Source organism: Ahaetulla prasina, chromosome 14, assembly GCF_028640845.1.
Source record: "Ahaetulla prasina isolate Xishuangbanna chromosome 14, ASM2864084v1, whole genome shotgun sequence".
In the NCBI taxonomy this organism is placed as follows: domain Eukaryota; kingdom Metazoa; phylum Chordata; class Lepidosauria; order Squamata; family Colubridae; genus Ahaetulla; species Ahaetulla prasina.
The window spans coordinates 16,272,691-16,290,000 of record NC_080552.1 but is presented as its reverse complement, the minus strand read 5'-3'; the positions used below and the strand labels follow the sequence as shown (position 1 = coordinate 16,290,000).

General features: G+C 40.9%; 2 protein-coding genes across 3 annotated transcripts in view; both read left to right on the top strand.

Moving 5' to 3' along the window:
• SMG1 (SMG1 nonsense mediated mRNA decay associated PI3K related kinase) overlaps positions 1–2,888 on the top strand; it is a 71,336-nt gene extending 68,448 nt beyond the window's left edge. For both annotated transcript variants that reach the window (XM_058157034.1, XM_058157035.1), the window contains exon 62: positions 52–2,888. In XM_058157034.1, the coding sequence (XP_058013017.1) occupies positions 52–129 (78 nt within the window). In that variant the 3' untranslated portion in view covers positions 130–2,888. The remainder of the gene's footprint in view (positions 1–51) is intronic.
• A 1,878-nt stretch (positions 2,889–4,766) lies between these two features.
• ARL6IP1 (ADP ribosylation factor like GTPase 6 interacting protein 1) lies at positions 4,767–16,869 on the top strand. The gene is made up of 6 exons (XM_058157606.1): positions 4,767–4,921; positions 8,732–8,865; positions 12,361–12,480; positions 13,722–13,839; positions 14,475–14,559; positions 14,689–16,869. Exons 1-6 carry the CDS (start codon positions 4,886–4,888, stop codon positions 14,805–14,807), a joined length of 612 nt encoding a protein of 203 aa, XP_058013589.1. The 5' UTR covers positions 4,767–4,885; the 3' UTR covers positions 14,808–16,869.
• Positions 16,870–17,310: the final 441 nt, after the last annotated feature.

The window sequence follows — 17,310 nt, the reverse complement described above, 5'->3', positions numbered from 1 at the left end:
CGGTCGTCTCTGCTCAGGAGAGCTCTAACTTTCTGACTTGTCATTCCGTAGGTTGACTATGTGATTAAGGAAGCCACTAATCTAGATAACTTGGCTCAGCTGTATGAAGGTTGGACAGCCTGGGTATGAACAGGAAGAGTTCGGGTCAGTTTGGTTCAGCGAGGCGAGCGGCATCCATCAGAATCAACCGGGCCTCAAGGCATCCATAGCAGCACCCACAGCTGGTGGTAACGCCTTTCTGGGGCTTACTGTGAGGAGACCTCAGCAATCTCGGTGCACTGGGAACGTCAGCCCTGCAGAGTAGCTGCACTCAGGGATATGCTAAACACAATGGCCTGGAAACTCCCCCCTCCCTCTCTCTCTCTCCTCTCCCACCCCCTCCAGGGTCAAGAGTGTGGAAGCTCATCGCCTGAACACGCAGGGCCGTCTTTCTGCTCCAGAAGAACTGCAAAGGTGTCTAGGGTTTTGGGGAGGGACTAAGCCTGCAGAAAAGGGAATTTGGGAAACGCTTACAGACCGCAGAGTGATTTGGAACTCAGTTCCACCTGACCCTGTGAACATTGCAGGAAAAAAACGATGACGACGACGACAACAAGCGCGCACCCCCCCTCCCCCTCCACCCCGGGAAAAAAAAAATAAAAAAGGAAGGAGGGCAGGGCGTGAAGAAACTGCAGCAAAGGAAGATATTTGAGAGATTGAGTTCCTTGTCGCTCTTAGTTGCTCAGCAACGGCGCTGGTTGAGTCGACCAGTTGGTGCAAAACGAATAAATAAATAAATAAAAAAGGAGGAAAAAAAAAACAGCTACATGAGATGAACTTCAGAAATAGACTGAAATGCAAAAAAAAAAAAAAAGCTGTACATCAGCCGTATTGGAAGAACCCTCTTCTCAAAGAGAGCCTTTTGTCTTTTTTTTCTTTTTTACGAGTTCTTTTTTCCTCCCCTCGTTTCTTCTCTTTAACTTAGTCCAGTTATTTTTTCTTTTTCTTTTTTTCCAGAGAAGTGTTGATTTCAAATCCTTGGTAATTCACTCTTTCAGTCAAAGGGATCTTACTGTGTGTTTTTTTTTTGTTTTTTTGGGGCGAGCCAAATTTCCAAAAAATAAAAAAAAAATAAAAAAGCACAGGGAATGCTGAACATTTAAAAGCCATTGCCTTCTGAATGGGCTGATCCAATGCCATTTTTGGGGGGGCGGAGGGGAGAGGTGTTGGTTTTTAAAGCGAGGAGTCTTTTTTTTTTCTCCTGCTTTCCTTTTGGTGATCCTATCATGTACAGTTTCCCCGGATTCACTGTGCATTTCAAATAATACACTGAACAGGCATCCGATGACCATCTGCTCCTCTTCCTGCTTTGTTTAATTCAGTCCTCGGCCTGCCTACCGAGCTCATTCTGTTGTGATTTGCTGTAGTTTCTTTTGTAACGTAGCTACTCCGATGTAACTTTTTAACTTTTTGCAACGAGGAAGGGGGGGGGTGGAAAAAACAAAAACAAAACCCGAAAGCAACTACAATATCTTAAGTAGCCTTTTATGTTGTTGATGACAGAATAAAAAAAATAATCAATAAAAGTGAAGTTTTAGCGCAGGTAGTTTTATGCTGATTCACTTTGAATTTTTGATTTACACATGGACGTAGAGTGTTTTCGGTTCGATCTGGGGATTTAAAGGCAGACTTATAAACTGGACTTTGTGGGCAGGGGGGAGGGAGGGAGGCGGGTTCTTTTGTTCAGATAAAACCGTATAAAGATTTTTGTGTGGCGTTATTTTTCCATATAAGATTTCTGAGAGGTGGTGTTCTGTATAATAGATTTCATAGTGGGTTTCCCCCCCCCAACCCGTTTTCCTAAATCTACCGTGCACTTTTGAATGGTGGGTGTGAGAGACGTTGCTTATTTTAAAAAGGCACTTTAAACCAGTCTGTTCCCATACATCTTCAGTGTTTTTGCTTGGCTGTGAAATAAAAAAAATTTGTTACTCACGAGCTGGTTTTAGTGTTGCCTAAGGAAAAAAAGAATCAGGTTGCTTCCTGATTCGCTTATTGGTGGTGTCTGTGGACTTGACACGGGAAGGGCTCACACCCTTCCTCCCCCTCCCCGGCCCCCCCAACCTCTGTATGTGAACTTAATCTAATTTGAAAGAGCAAATCAAGATTCTGCACATAGTCTCTGTAGTATTTTGAAGATTTAAAAAAAAGCTTCATGGGAGGAGAAAATATTCCTGTACAGTAATGCCCACCTATTCATCAAAGGTGATGCTTAGGCCTCTCTTTTAAAAACAGCCTATGACATAAATAAGGAGTTTTTTTTTTTTTTTAAAGAGATCATTACCAGTATTTTATAATGTAGAAAATCTTTTGGCTTCGTTAGGGCTATCTGATAAAGAATTGACTTGATGCTGTTATGGAGAAAAACCTTTCGACCTCCTCAAAATATCTGATTAAAGATTGACTTGATGCTGTTATCTATTTTTCATATAGGTTTTTTGTCTTTAATTTTTTTTTGGTAACTTGCCCTGAGTTGTCGTGTGTGCAACTGCCAACATATTTGCTAATGCTTGTGAGTAAATGTATTTGGGTCCGATACTCTTAACCCCTTTGCCACGTTTTGCAAAAATGAAAAGACTGAATTTCTCTTAAAAAGCCGAGTCGGAATTCATCCAGCTGGTGACTGCAAGTGTTGTTATCCTTCCCAGCATGGAGCCTCATTAACCAGCAGTCTGCGTATGGACAACAGTTGGGATAAGAGGATTACATATTTTATTTCTTGGAAGCTGTGAGTGGAACAGGCCACTTACACCCGTATTTCATGTATGCGTATACTTTTGTTCAAAAATGAAACTTGTACCGAATGGGATCTTTACTGCATAATGTAATAAAAATTAAAAAAAAATCTACCTGTATTCTCTGTATGGCTTTGTTTGTTTCTTTTGGAAACAAGTTTCAGAGTATTGAAAGCTGCTCTACTGGATGTTTGTGGAGATTCTCCATCATCCAGGTCATGGTTGTCGCAAAAGTGCTTTTTCCAAAAGGCAACTGGACATTCTTGGGTTTTTCTCTTTGAAAACTGTTTCGCTTCTCATCCAAGAAGCTTCTTTAGTTCTAGTTCTACTAGTTTCAGTTTAACTAGAACTGAAGAAGCTTCTTGGATGAGAAGTGAAATGTTTTCAAACCAAAAAAACCGAATCCAATTGCTTTTGGAAAAAAAAGCACTTTTGGGATTTCTCTACTGGGAAGCATCTTTGGGGGACTCTGTACCAACTGGGAATACTTTGAAAATCTCATCCCATCATTTGACAAGCATATGAGGAAAACAGATTTGACTTCAATATGTCTTATCGCACAGAGTTTCTACTAAATTGACAGGTATACACCAGATATATAGGAACCCCTGTCATATCTCTGAATTAATTTGGAAAAGACAGTCTTTTGTTCTTCCACTGCCTGTTCCAGATTTCAGCTTTTAAATCCTCTGCTGTGCCAGTGGCGTTTGGTGCTTCAGAGGTCCCGAAGCTTGGCAGGTTGTTGGCACAGGTAGAAGAGGAACAGAAGACTTCGGAATTCTTCAGAAAGTTTTGTTCCTGGAAGAACTGATTTTACATGTTGCTCATTTGAAATAAAAAAAAACCCCTTCATTTCCAATCGGCTATTTTTTAATTTTGCACTTGAGGATGTTGCATGAACCATTGTTAAAGTTATGTTTCCCCCCCCCCTCTGGAATGCATAATCAAACATGAACTTATACAAAAGTTGCTATTTTCTCACCCACCCATCCGGCCTTTTTACAGTGTAAAAATTTTACCCACTTGCAGGTCAGGACTGTATCCTTTTAAAAACACAAAAATACATGAATACAAGGTGAAACCTAAGTTTGCTTCACCCTCCTGTTGTGCTTTGCTTTTAGAGCACATCCTTTTTCGGTTGAATGCAGGTTCTGGTTTCTGGTGGTGTGCAAAAGTAGTAAGCTTGCATTGGGAAGCATCTTCCCACTGTGGTTTTTTTCCTCTGGAACACTTCCGACTGAAATTAATTTTGCTGGTAAAGGAATCACGTCCTCTAAAAATATTTGACCCTTTTAGGGGAAACGTCCAGTCCTTGGTGCTCTCCGAGCTTGGTGGTTTTCTTGCAGACGTTTCATTACCCATCTAAGTAACATCATCCATCTCAAATCTTTATAAAAGTACTTTTTTGTATATGCACCAAGACAAATTCCTTGTGTGTCCAATCACACTTGGCCAATAAAATTCTATTCTATTCTATTCTAAAAGTACTTTTGCAACAAATCAAAAGCATCCTCTCTCTCCTTCACCAAGCCACCTAATGGGAGTACAAGTACTTAAACCAGGGGACTCCAACCGTGGCCACTTTAAGCCTGGAGGACTTCAACTCCCAGAATGCCCCAGCCAGCAAAGCTGGCTGGGGGATTCTGGGAGTTGAAGTCCTCCAGGCTTAAAGTGGCCAAGGTTGGAGACCCCTGACTTAAGACGGCAAGCCGATTCAAAAGGCAGGAGGACGGTTCCCATCATGCTCGCCGGCTGGGGCTTATGGGGGCTGGACTTCAAGCCCCCTTGCGGCCGTCCACTGACTTCCCTCAGGCGTTTTTCCCACCCTCCACTCCTCGAGGGCGGGGCTTGTCTGCCGCCTCCTCCTCTCCTCCCGCCCGCCTTCACGCGCCAACCCGAGCAACGGCAGAAAAGGACCCGCCTTCGAGCAAACAGAGGGCTCTCCTGTCCAATAAGAAAGAGGCGAGGGCCTTCCCCCCCCACCCCCCACTCCACCACCCACCCGGGAAAGGCGGTTGCTTGGCGGAAAAAAAAGGGGGCGTGGCGTGGCGGCGCGAGGCCAGGGAAGCGACGGGACGACGAGGCGCGCGCTGCTGCGGCTGCCGCACAAAATGGCGGAGGGCGATAACCGGAGCACCAACCTGCTGGTGGGTGAGGGGGCCGAGCGACCGAAGAAGGGAAAGGAAGCGGGGGGTGGGTGGAGGAAGGGCAGGGGGCGCGGAAGGAAGCGGCTGCCCGGAGCTCGGGGGTGTTGCGGGCAAGGAAGCCCGTCTGAGGCGGACGGGAAGGAAGGAAGGAAGGAAGGCTGGTTAGCCTTTTGGGGCGTCTCTCCCTGTGAGGCGGTGTGGTGTGTCGGCCTTCCTGCGGCCCCCCCCCTTTTTTTCCCCCCCAGGCGCCGCTCGGTTTCTCCAACCGCTGCGCAAGACGGCGTGGAGGAGGAATGGGGGGGTGGGAAAGAACAGAACGTCCGCAGAGCTCCCTCCCCGACGTGTGAACGCAGCCCGTGCGCGCGCATTAGATGCGTGTATTTCCCAGGGGTGGGTGTGGGGTGGGGTTCGGCATTCCACCCCCTCCCCTCTGGCTCGTCTGTAAGGCGAGCTGCCTTCGCACGGCGTGCTTGACCCGATTCACGCCTGGTTTTTTTTTGGGGGGGGGGTTTAAAAAAAAAACACTCGACGGGGCTGGATTTGCATGAAAAGTTTGGGAAGGGTTGGGGGTGGGTGGGTTGGGGGAAGAGAAAGAAGGGAGGAATGACCTTAACGAGACAGAGCAGCAGGTTGTGTCCCCCTGGGTTTGCTTAGCTTGTAATTAACACGGGAGTTATGTTAAAAATGACCCCACCCCATCCTACCCCTTGCCTCCAGAAGTAGTGAGTGCTCCAACAATGGAAAATTTTAAGAAGAGATTGGACAACCCTTTGTCTGAAAAGGGTATATAGGGTTTCCTGCCTGAGCGGGGTGGGGAATGGACTAGAAGATCTCCAAGGTCCCTTCCAACTCTGCTATTCTATTCCATTCTATTCCACTCCACTGTCTATAGTCTATTCCTATTTTATTCCATTCCAGTCTCTATATTCTATTCCTATTATTTATATTATTCTATTCCACTCCATTCTCTACATTCTATTTCTGTGATTTCTATTATTCCACTCCATTCTCTATATTCTATTCCTATTGTTTCTATTCTATTCCACGCTACTCTCTATATTCTATTCCTATTATTTTATTCCATTCCACTCCACACTCTATATTCTACTCCTATTGTTTCTATTATTCTATTCCACGCCACTCTCTATATTCTATTCCTATTATTTTATTCCATTCCACTCCACACACTATATTCTATTCCTATTGTTTCTATTATTCTATTCCACTCCACTTTCTATATTCTATTCCTATTGTTTATATTATTCTATTCCGCTCCATTCTCCATGTTCTATTTCTGTTCTATTCCACTCCATTCTCTATATTTTATTCCTATTATTTATATTATTCTATTCCGCACAACTCAGTATTCTATTCCTATTTTATTCCATTCCACTCTCTATATTCTATTTCTATTGTTTCTATTATTCTATTCCACTCCATTCACTATATTCTATTCCTATTAGTCTATTCCATTCCACTCCATTCTATTTTCTGTTCCTATTATTCTGTTCTGTTTTCTATTTTATTTCTATTCTATTTCTGCTTGATAAAGCCCTGCCAGACCAGGATGGTTGTTTCCTGCCCTCCAGATAGCCTGTCCTGCAATGGCCAACCCAATCTGGAAGTTTCCAAGATCTTTTAAATAACAGGAGGTTGTTTTTCCCCCGAACATAAATGCAGATAGCTCTCGACTTACCAGCACAATTGAGCCCAGAATTTCCACTGCTCAGCTAAGACAGTGATTAAGTGAGTTTTACCCCATTTTGTGACTTTCTTGCCACAGTTCTTAAGTAAATCACTGCAGTTGATACGTTAGTAACACAGTTGTGAGGTGACTCTGGCTTCCCCATTGACGTACGTTGCTTGTCAGAAGGTCCCAAAAGGGGATCACTTGATCCCAGGGCACTGCAACTGTCATAAATACATGCCAGCTGTTAAGCCTCCGAATTTTGATCATGAGACCACGGGGATGGTACAATGATCGTAAGAGTGAAAAACGATCATAAGTCCCTTTTTTTAATTGCCGTTGTAACTTCAGTCACTAAGTGAATGGTTGTAAGATGAGGACTACTACTACTTAACCATACATATCTCAACATACATCATCTGTTTTTATCCCACCTTTTTAATCGATAACTCAACTGGATAGCCATGTGTCAGTGTTCTGTTTTGCAATTAGCTCTACATCCTACCTTAAATCAAACAGGGCATGGAAATATTTCAGAGAGCTATCGAGGCTTAAATGATGACATATTTTTCCACTAGAATGCAAGTTTGTCCTGATTTACGGAATACGGAATAACAGAGTTGGAAGGGACCTTGGAGGTCTTCTAGCCCAACCCCCTGCTCAAGCAGGAGACTCTTTAACCGTGACAGTGAATGGCACGCATGTCAGAGGTGGCACACAGCCCTCTCTGTGGGCACTTGCGCCGTCGCCAGCTGCTCTTCTGGTTTTTGCGTCTTTGTGTCAGAGTGCTGGAAAACAGCCTGAAAACGGCCCAATACCAGGCCGTTTTGGGGGCGTTTTCCAGGCAATTTTTGGGCTGTTTTCTGGCCATTTTCCAGCCCAAAAACTGCCCGAAAATGGGCAAAAAATAGGCATGCTTGCACTGGCCAGCTGGTCTTCGGGTTTCCGGTGCCAGTGCATGCACAGACACTGGTTTGGACACTCGGTGCCAAAAAGGTTCCGCCATCACTTGTCTATACCATTCCAGGCAAATGGCTGCCCAATCTCTTTGTAAAGGAGGTAGACATGCCTAATATTCTTGCTGCCTTTTTTCCCCTATAACCTCCTCCTGCAGGGTGGTTAAGAGAAGGACTGGCTCAAAGTCACTCAGTTGCTTCCATGTCAAAGATGGGTGTAGAAGTCACCGTCTCCTGGTTTCTAGCACCTTCACCTCTACACCAAACTGGTTCTTATGGGAGTTATTCTCCCCAGGTCTTGAGATAATGCCGAGGGGGCCTGCCTGGAGGGCCGCATTCCCTGCAGCAGGCTGAGGATTGTGGGAGTTGTGGACCTCCCAACTGTTTGGAAGATACCAGCTTTCCTTGGAAATGATGATCATTAAGATTATGTTGGACATGCCCAAGGCAAGCCTTAAACTCACAGTCATCTGGTCTCTAGGTCAGAATGTTTACCATTACACCCAACTGGCTGTCTACTTGCATGTGGGCTGTCAAGGAGTGCTACAGAGCATAACCACTTTCACTTCTCAGGCCCATTAGTTAGGAATCTCATTGCCATTTGATTGACAGTTGTTGTGAAAGTCTGCATCCGTACAAGCTCACCGAAGGTGATAGAACCTTAAGAAGGAATCACTTTGAAAAATGCAGTATTTGGCAGATCTTCCTTACATGTCTTCCTGCTGATTATATAACACCCACCATATCCCTTTTCTGCAAATGTGATCACAATGTACTTCTTGCTTGCTGAACTAATATATGCCCAGAGCTATTTAAAGAAAAAAAAAAAAGTACATGAGTTTCGTTCTGCTGGTTTTTCTCACAGAACTGTGGATCTTCCTTTGTGGTTTTTCTGTGATACTTGCTAAGCTAGCTATGCTAATAGGAAGAGGAACAAGCAGAATGATTTATTAAGGGTACCAAATTTGCTTCAGTGATTCAGCAAGGTCAGGTACACAATGTTTAACTAAACTCATATCTTTCACCTCTTTCCCCCCTTCAAATTATAAGTCTTCAGTTACAAATTATTCTAAATTTAACATCAAGAAAGAAATCTTGCAGACGTCATTATTTAATAATGTCCTGCTTACGGAATGTACATACATACCTTTTAATATTTTGCTGCAGGCTGCAGAGACAGCTGGCTTGGAAGAACAGTTGCAGGGATGGGGTGAAGTGATTCTGGTGACTGACAAGATCCTTCGTTGGGAAAAAAGATGGTTTCCAGCTGCCATGCTTTCCTTCGTGTCTGTTGTCTTTCTGTAAGTTACATCACTTTAACATTACTTTCCAACAACCCTTTTAACTAAATTAGTCAGTATGTTTTCAAGACACCGCAGTGCTATACCAAAGCGAAGAGGATTCCTTTATGTAACTAAAAGGCTGCCGCAGAAAGAAAGTCTTGGGGTCGACTTAGGGCGCTGTCTTAATTTTCTTTAAAAGAAAGACCGGCTGGGAAATCACGAAAGAGCAAAACAAATAATGAGAAGGGGCTTCTCTAAAATTAATCTGCTTTTTAAAGCATACTTGGTGCTAATACCGTTTCATAAATTGATGGCACAGTTTCAATTAGGTGTGCAAAAGATTTAGTCCTCTTAAGCAGAAGGGCTCTAAAAATGGTTTGCAAATATCAGTACCAAGTGGAGGTGTGCAAAATGAGAAATTTCCGGCACCTGAAATAGACTGGATGTCAGGATTCCAAGGAACACCCCCAACAAAATAAAACTCTGAGGCTTGAGGTTCCTCAAAGTTCCAATTTATTAGAGATGTTATGTTGGCATAGCTGGGAAAACCCAAAACTGAAAGCTTCCAGGTTTTCCACACTCAGTTGACAGTTCACAACCCTGCCCCACACCCATAAGTTCATCACATTGTCCAGTCAACTCTTCACACTCAGTTGTATACAATCAAGGTTGACTCAGCCTTCCATCCTTTATAAGGTAGGTAAAATGAGGACCCAGATTGTTGGGGGCAATAAGTTGACTTTGTATATAATATACAAATGGATGAAGACTATTGCTTGACATAGTGTAAGCCGCCCTGAGTCTTCGGAGAAGGGCGGGATATAAATGCAAATAATAATAATAATAATCATCATCATCATCATCTTCAGGCAGTCTCCATCAGACGCAGGATGTCCTTGAATACGGAATGTTGTTATGACTAACTTTCTACTGCTCCAACAACAACCCCCTCCCAACTTCCCCAGCTAAAATATGTGGCAGTTAAGAAGCAAAAAAGAAAAATGCCTTCCAAAACTGAGACTGGAATTTAGGATTTGGGCCCATTTAGAATATTCTGTTAGTAGAGCTGGTACTAATATTACTTTCTATAAGATACTACAGAAAGAAGGATGTAATGGGAGGGAAAAAAGGATACGCACCAGATTGTAAATTTACACTTCATATTACGGGCAGTCTCAACTTAAAAACCACACTTGAGCCCAAAATTACGGTTGCTTAGTGAGACGTTTGTTAAGTGTGTCTTGCCCCGTTTTAAGACCTTTCTTGACACAGCTGTTTAAAAGAATCACTGTAGTTAAGTTAGTAACATGGTTGTTAAATGAATCTGGCTTCCCCCTTGACTTTACTCATCGCAAGGTTGTTAAAACATGATCCCGGGACACCGCAGTCGGCACAAATATGAGTCCATTGCCAAGCATCTGAATTTTGATCAAGTGCCCATGGGGATGCTGCAACGGTTGTAAGTGTGAAAGCCGGTCATAAGTGATGCTTGGAGTGTTGTAGCTTTGAACAATCACTAAATGAACTGTTGTAAGTTGAGGACTACCCTTTATAGCCAGTTAGTGTAGAAATAGTTGAGGAGGCTTAATGGAATGGCTGCTTTGTGAGATTTGAGGAGAGCTTGGTCTCTTGACAGAGGTAACACAATAGCCTGTTTTTCTTCACTGAACTCCTAACACAAGACCTGCTGGCTGAGTGACAGCTGAAGTAAGCCGAAGGCAGCTGATCTCTCAGCAGAACTTATGAAATAAGATGCATGACTGATTGCAGATACGGGAAAGGCGGGTTGTATTCCCTTAGAACACATTCAGGATAAGAGCCCTGGCTTAAAAAAACTGCTGCCAAAAGAGGGGGTGGGAATCCGCAGTAGCAGCATAAAATCTGAATTTGGAAAGAACAGATTGCTTGCGTTAAACTTTACCGTGACTAGAAATCACAGGATGAAGTTAAAGAGATTAGAACAATTTATTTAAGTACAAGCATTCTAAGAACTCAACAGTGTTACATTCCCTTATTTGGCAGCTGTTTGCACTCTCCCAGCCCTGTGTTGTACCAGAGCCATAGTAAAGGTGATATCAATCACATGGCTGCAGTTACGTCCAGTGTTAAACACAGAGCAGCTGGGTCCGAGGGTTGTAGGAAAATCTTTTTTTTAACCCGTTTTTTTTTTTTTTTCACTGAACCGGGGCCTTTCTATCCCAGAGGAATGTTTTCTTTGATGGCAGTGAATTCTGTTTGTGCAAACATGTAGCTGCTTTTAAGTGTCAAAATAGATTATACAACTTGTCCCTTGTAACATACTTGCTTTTTAAAAAAAATTAGAAGTGGGAGCCATCAGTGACTGAACCTAGATTTTTTAAAAAAGTGGCTTAATCTACTATTCAATTTATAGCAGCGATATTCACAAAGTAATATAGAAATCTTAGCAGGATTTATAGTTCTGATATTTTAATGTCCATTTTTGTTTGAGACTTTACATTTAGAGAATATCAGGTTGTAGAGGATACCAATTGTTACAGTTCAGTCCTAGTTTCTTTGACAGGTTGGTAATGAACTTCTGTGTCTTCCAAAGTCCAATAGGTTTTTTTCTTTGCTTCAGCTCCCTCCTAATACCTGCTAAGCTTGTTCTCCCATTAGTCAAGTTATGTTTCTGTTGCAGAAACAAGATACGTTGCAAAACAATCTTTTTTTTCAGAGCTGTACTTGTACTTGTTCCTGTCCCTTTCCCCCTCCCTCCAGTGCACTCGTTATTATGTATCGGTTGCAAATTTTAATTAAAGTGCACCATGCATACTAATCCTTGTATTTTGCCTTCTAAGAGGTAGCTAAAATTTCATGTATTTAATTACAAGTACTTGTGGAGATGTTGGAGGTGTGTTGGTAGAACATGAATGTGACTTGTAATTTCGCATGCAGATGATATTGTTGGCTGAGAACCCAGCAAATGATTGGCAATAAATACTGGATCAATTCTGATGCAACGAGAAATGTTGCATTAGTTAACATTTATCTAATTTTAAATTAAAATTTAATTAAAAAATCGAATTGCTGTCCCTTCTATTTGAGGTGTCTAATGGATAAAATTGCTTGAATCTGGTTTGAATTGAATGTTGCCTTGTACACAGCAGTCTAACTTGATTACCTGATTACCTAGTTTGAGCGTGTTGGTTTTAAGGAAGTGGACATGGGGCGGCAAGCTAGATATGTTTGGATGACTGCAATGTGCTATACGTAGGACTGCCCTTGAAGGCAGTCCTATGTATAACAGCTGGTCCAGAATGCAACAAGTTAGTTAAGAGTACAACTTAATATGCTTACGTATCCTCACAACTGTAGAAGCTACACTGGGTTTCAGTAGGCTTCTGAGTGTAATTCAAAAGTGCTGGTTGTTATTCATCAGGTCCTTTATGGCTCAAGATCGGGTAACTTGCAGGTCTGCCTGTCTGGTTTGGATTGCATACGTTTTGCTTTAATTGTTGAATTACTATCTCAATTCTTCCTTTGTTTCAACAGGTTGATCTACTATTTGGACCCCTCTGTTCTTTCAGGCGTTTCCTGCTTTGTCATGTTGCTTTGTCTGGCTGACTATCTTGTACCTGCTCTTGCTCCTAGAATCTTTGGTTCCAGTAAATGGTATGTTTGAATACTAAAATCCATGAATGGTTCCTCTTTAAAAAAAAAATTTAAAAAAAATCACACAAGAAAAGAAATGAGCGCTGATCAACCCTTTGCCGTGTGAACTGTATGTGTTAGTAATTGGCAATAAACAGCCCTTCGTGAAAACAATCTACCTATTCCCGACTTTCCACTGTTGCCAGCATAATTATTGGCTTATGTTATGGGTGGGCAACTTTACAACTTGTGGACTTCAGCTCCCAATTCCTGCTCGCTCAGGAATCCTGGAAGTTGTAGTCCACTGGTTGTAAAGTGGCTATAGTTGCCCACCCCTGGGCTGAGTCAAACTCCTCTTTGGGTTTTTTTTCCTCTTTCTTATTTTGCTTACTTAATAAACAATAACATGCATCAGTAGCAGACTCAGAACATTTTGAGGTAATGCAGCTAAGGGACCTCCCTGCTGCAAATCATCATTTGCTGACCCAACTCCATAAAATGGAAGGAGGGAGCACTATGTATGGTAACCCCTTGAGCCCCTGTTACAAAAAGTAGGATATGAACCAAATAAATATTCAATGGGAAGCTACCATCTTAAATTAAACTTCAGCTTGCAGTTTGTGATATGTTCTCCATCCCTATGTAGCCAGTGCAAATGGATGCAGGTTCTATAAAATACAGAAAATTACAGAGATATATTGGATCAACTTAGATCTTAAATGTATGGAAAACCTAACAGATAATAGCCAGGGTGTCAGTTTTGAAAGGCAATTTTTTTTCTTCTTCTTAACTGCCACATATTTTAACTGGGGAAGTTGGGTGCGGGTGGTTGTTGGAGCGGTAGAAAATTAGTCATAACAACATTCTGTACATCCTGTGTCTGATGGAGACTGCCTGAAGATTGTATCTAATTGAGTGTGAAGAGTTGATTGGACAATGTGATGAACTTGTGGGTGTGGGACAGGGCTGTGAACTGTCAACTGGGTGTGGAAAACCTGGAAGCTTTCAGTTTCGTGTTTTCCCAGCTGTGCCAACATAACATCTAATAAATTGGAACTTTGAGGAACCTCAAGCCTCAGAGCTTTATTTCGTTGGGGGTGTTCCTTGGAACCCTGACACAGGGTTAATAGGGCTAAGGAGATACTTGGCGGGTGTAGGAAAAATGGAAAGAGAGCAAATGAAGGATGAATGTGTATGCAGGGTTGAATGTTTTGTTCAAGAGAGGAAAAATATCAGTGTCTTGCTTTGAAAATTTCTTAAAGGACAACTGAACAGCAGCAGCGCTTCCATGAAATCTGCAGCAACCTGGTGAAAACACGTCGCAAAATCATTGGCTGGTGGAAACGCCTCTTCACATTTAAGGAAGAAAAGCCTAAAATGGTAATTTATTTGATTTTTGGAAGATGTCCAATCCCATAACATGATTAACTCAATCTAGATTACAGTCTGTGTAGTAAAATCAAAGTCTATGGGAATTCTCAGTCATCAAGGCCAAAAAAAATGTTTTTTCAAAAGGCAACTGGACTTCCTTTATTTTTCCTTGAGGGCATTTTGCTTCTCATCCAAGAAGCTTCTTCAGTTCACACAGAACTGAAGAGGCTTCCTTGGATGAGAATTTTTGCCTTTTGAAAAAGCACCTTTAGGACAATAAAATCAAAGGCTTTAATTGCTGCACCTGATTTGCATTTGTTTAAAGGGCATCCATCTTGATTTAAATATAAGTTTTGAAATGCGGACTTTAGAAAGTGTACCTACCATCTAATAATTATATTTTGTTTTTACTTGATAGCGATAACTTTACTAGGAGTCCCTGACAGCATATTTATGCTTTGAGGATAATCAGATTGTCACATCTTTGAATCAGTACGTAAAATAAAATCTTCCCCAGAATGAGCCATTGAACTACTGATATTTTGTTTGTTAACAGCCAGGAGGAAATGTTGAACTGAATAAAGCATTTTATAATGCCTTCAGAAGCTGTATTTTATAATGGTTATGTATGATCTCTCTTCTAGTACTTCACAACAATGGTGTGTTTGTTAGCTGTGATCGCTTGGATAGGACAGCAAGTTCATAACCTCTTCCTCACTTATCTTGTTGGTAAGCAATAGATAAAGCTGACAGGCCTGGAAAAAATTGGTAGTTTTCCTCTGCCAGCAAGTGGGAACATTTACATTGGAACAGAAAAAGACTAAAATGATAACTTGTTTTTATTTTGCTTTTTTAAAGTGTGCTTCGTCTTGTTGTTCCCTGGATTAAACAAACACGGGGTAATTTCCAAATACGCTGGAATGGCAAAAAGAGAGGTCAACAAACTCCTGAAGCACAAAGAAAAGAAAAACGAATGAAGTGTTGCTTGCTCCCTCACCCAAATATATAATTCTGTTCTGGGAACAATTCAGATGACTCGCTGCGTATTTAATAGTATAGAAGTGCTTATACCAGCCATTGCCTTTTTTAACTTTAACGTGGGACCCTTTTCTGCTGTACAACTCCCAACCACGTAGTCCCCAAACCACACATTAAATACAGTGTGTTAACACAGACCGCCATTCTTCTTCTAGTAAGTGTGATTATCAATCTCTAGTGTAATAAGGCTGTGAGATCAATAATTATTGGTGATGGTTAAGCTGATTATAATTGTATGGAGCTATCCTGTGTTCATATTTTTGGTGTAAAAGATAGCTAAACTTCTGTATTCCTTCTAAGTGTTTTATGGACACATACACTGGACTGACCAGATGTATTTGGCAATATCCTCCAGATTAAACGAATAAAATTCGTATTTTAAATTGTGGATTACAGTGATTTGAATAAGCAAGGCTGCTAGAATTGTGCATCCAAGTTAACGCCTATCTCCGTAATAAAAATGTATTGCACTGGAAACTATACAGGAAACAGGCTTAGGAAGCAAAATCAGCTTTTTTTTTGTTTAATTTGCTGTAATTTTGATGTCTTGTTCTGATGATTTTAACAAACATGGTCTAAAAAATGTGTTGAAAAATACTTGATGCATCCATCTTGTGAACATGTTTCTCTTTGTTCTCTTTTGCTATTTTGCTTTTATTTTGAATTAAAATAACTGTCCTATTTGTCTCCAATATGAATTTAAATTTCATAATTTCAAATGAATGAACAGTATTATTCCCAGTTTGAAACCAGTCTTGAGGACACTTAATGCTTTGTGTGTTTTTTTTTTAAATTACATTTAGGCTTTCTTTCCAGCAAAATAAGGGTTGTTAGGAAATTTAATGCTTTTTCATTATTGCCTTAGATCTGTCTCCTTCAAATGAATAAGCCATCAGTGTAAATTTTTACAGTTTTCTATTAAATAAAGGAGCACATTTAAAAAAATCTGCTTTGGGCAAAATTGGTTTGGCTGGATAAGTTGGACTGTGTTTTTTCCTTTATTTGCCTAGAATTAATACAAATATAGTGATTGGGTGATGATTAACACAAAAACTGGCTAGATCAGTCAAAAGTATTATTCCCTGCTGGGCTAAAGCACATCTAAATTATCTTGATTCTTTTTTCCATGGCAAAATTTGCTTTTGCCAATGATACCAGTTGCTTGACTGGTAAGTGTGGGATGAGAAAGAGGCACAAGGTAATTATTATCTATATATTGGCAATGCAGATATTTGGTTGAGAAATTTAATTCAATCAGTTGTGATAACTTAAAAGTTATTAGAATCTGTTTAGTGCTACACAGAGCTCCAGATAAATTAATTGCAATATGACACCAAACTCATGGCAGTTTATAATATTAGAATTTATTTTTGGAGAAATTAAACTTGGCCGAGATACTGCTTCTCCAACCCAATTGAAACCTTCTGTTTGAGGATGCCAAATGGGTTCAGCATTGTAGGAAGGACTTTCACTTTTACTTACGCCATCTTTACTTTTAGATATTGGATAGATATTTAAATACTACTCAACGTTCCTATAGTAAGAAAGGCTGTATCTTTGTCGGGTGAAGACTTTGAGATTAGAACCCTGTCAGAGCAATTTATTTCTCTAAAATGTGCGCCATTTCATTGTAGTAAAACATACAATAGCAGAAGCACAAGCAAATGACAAAAAAAGTGTTCTGATAAAATGATTCAAAGAAGTCATTTTTAGTTTTTTTTAAAAAGCACACACTATATTTGCTGTCACTCCCTTTCTCTTTTTTATCATTTTTTTCTTGGATTGTAATGCAGTGTTTTAAACGAGCAAAATGATATTGTAAGAGGAAAAAAGCTCGCCACGTGTAAAAATAGGACAGTTACATGTGGAGTGGAAGTTAGGATAAGTTTTGCGTGCTGGTCATTTTTTGTCCTTTCCTTTGTGTTAAATGTGTAATATAGATGGATGTTAATGTATATTTAGGAAACTAAAAGTTGAATAAAAATGTGAACAGAAGAAAAATGTGAGTAATGTTTTATTGAAGGTCAATGGCAGCCCCCGTTTCTAGTTATTTATCCAGAAATCCCCCAACGAAACGTGTCTGCTATTCTCACTTTTTCTTAACTTGCTCTTTACTTGTTGACAAGCTGGGGCACCATTTTTGTGTCAGTAGTGTTGAACTCCAGCTTATTTCTATAATTGCACTTTGAACACAACGTGAAGTTAAGACGAGAGAAGATCTATCTGGGTTAGAAAGTCTCAAAGGTGCTTTTTCAAGCTGCAACTGGACTTTCTGCATTCTGCAGAGAATGCAAATGACCAGCTGTCTGCAAGGAGTATAAATCCTTCCATTCTCCACCATCCAGTCAGAGCTGAAGAGGCTTCTTGGATGAGAAGTGAAACATCTTCAAAGGAAAACCAGAAATTCCAGTGAGCTGGATGACAGAATCTCCATAGACATCT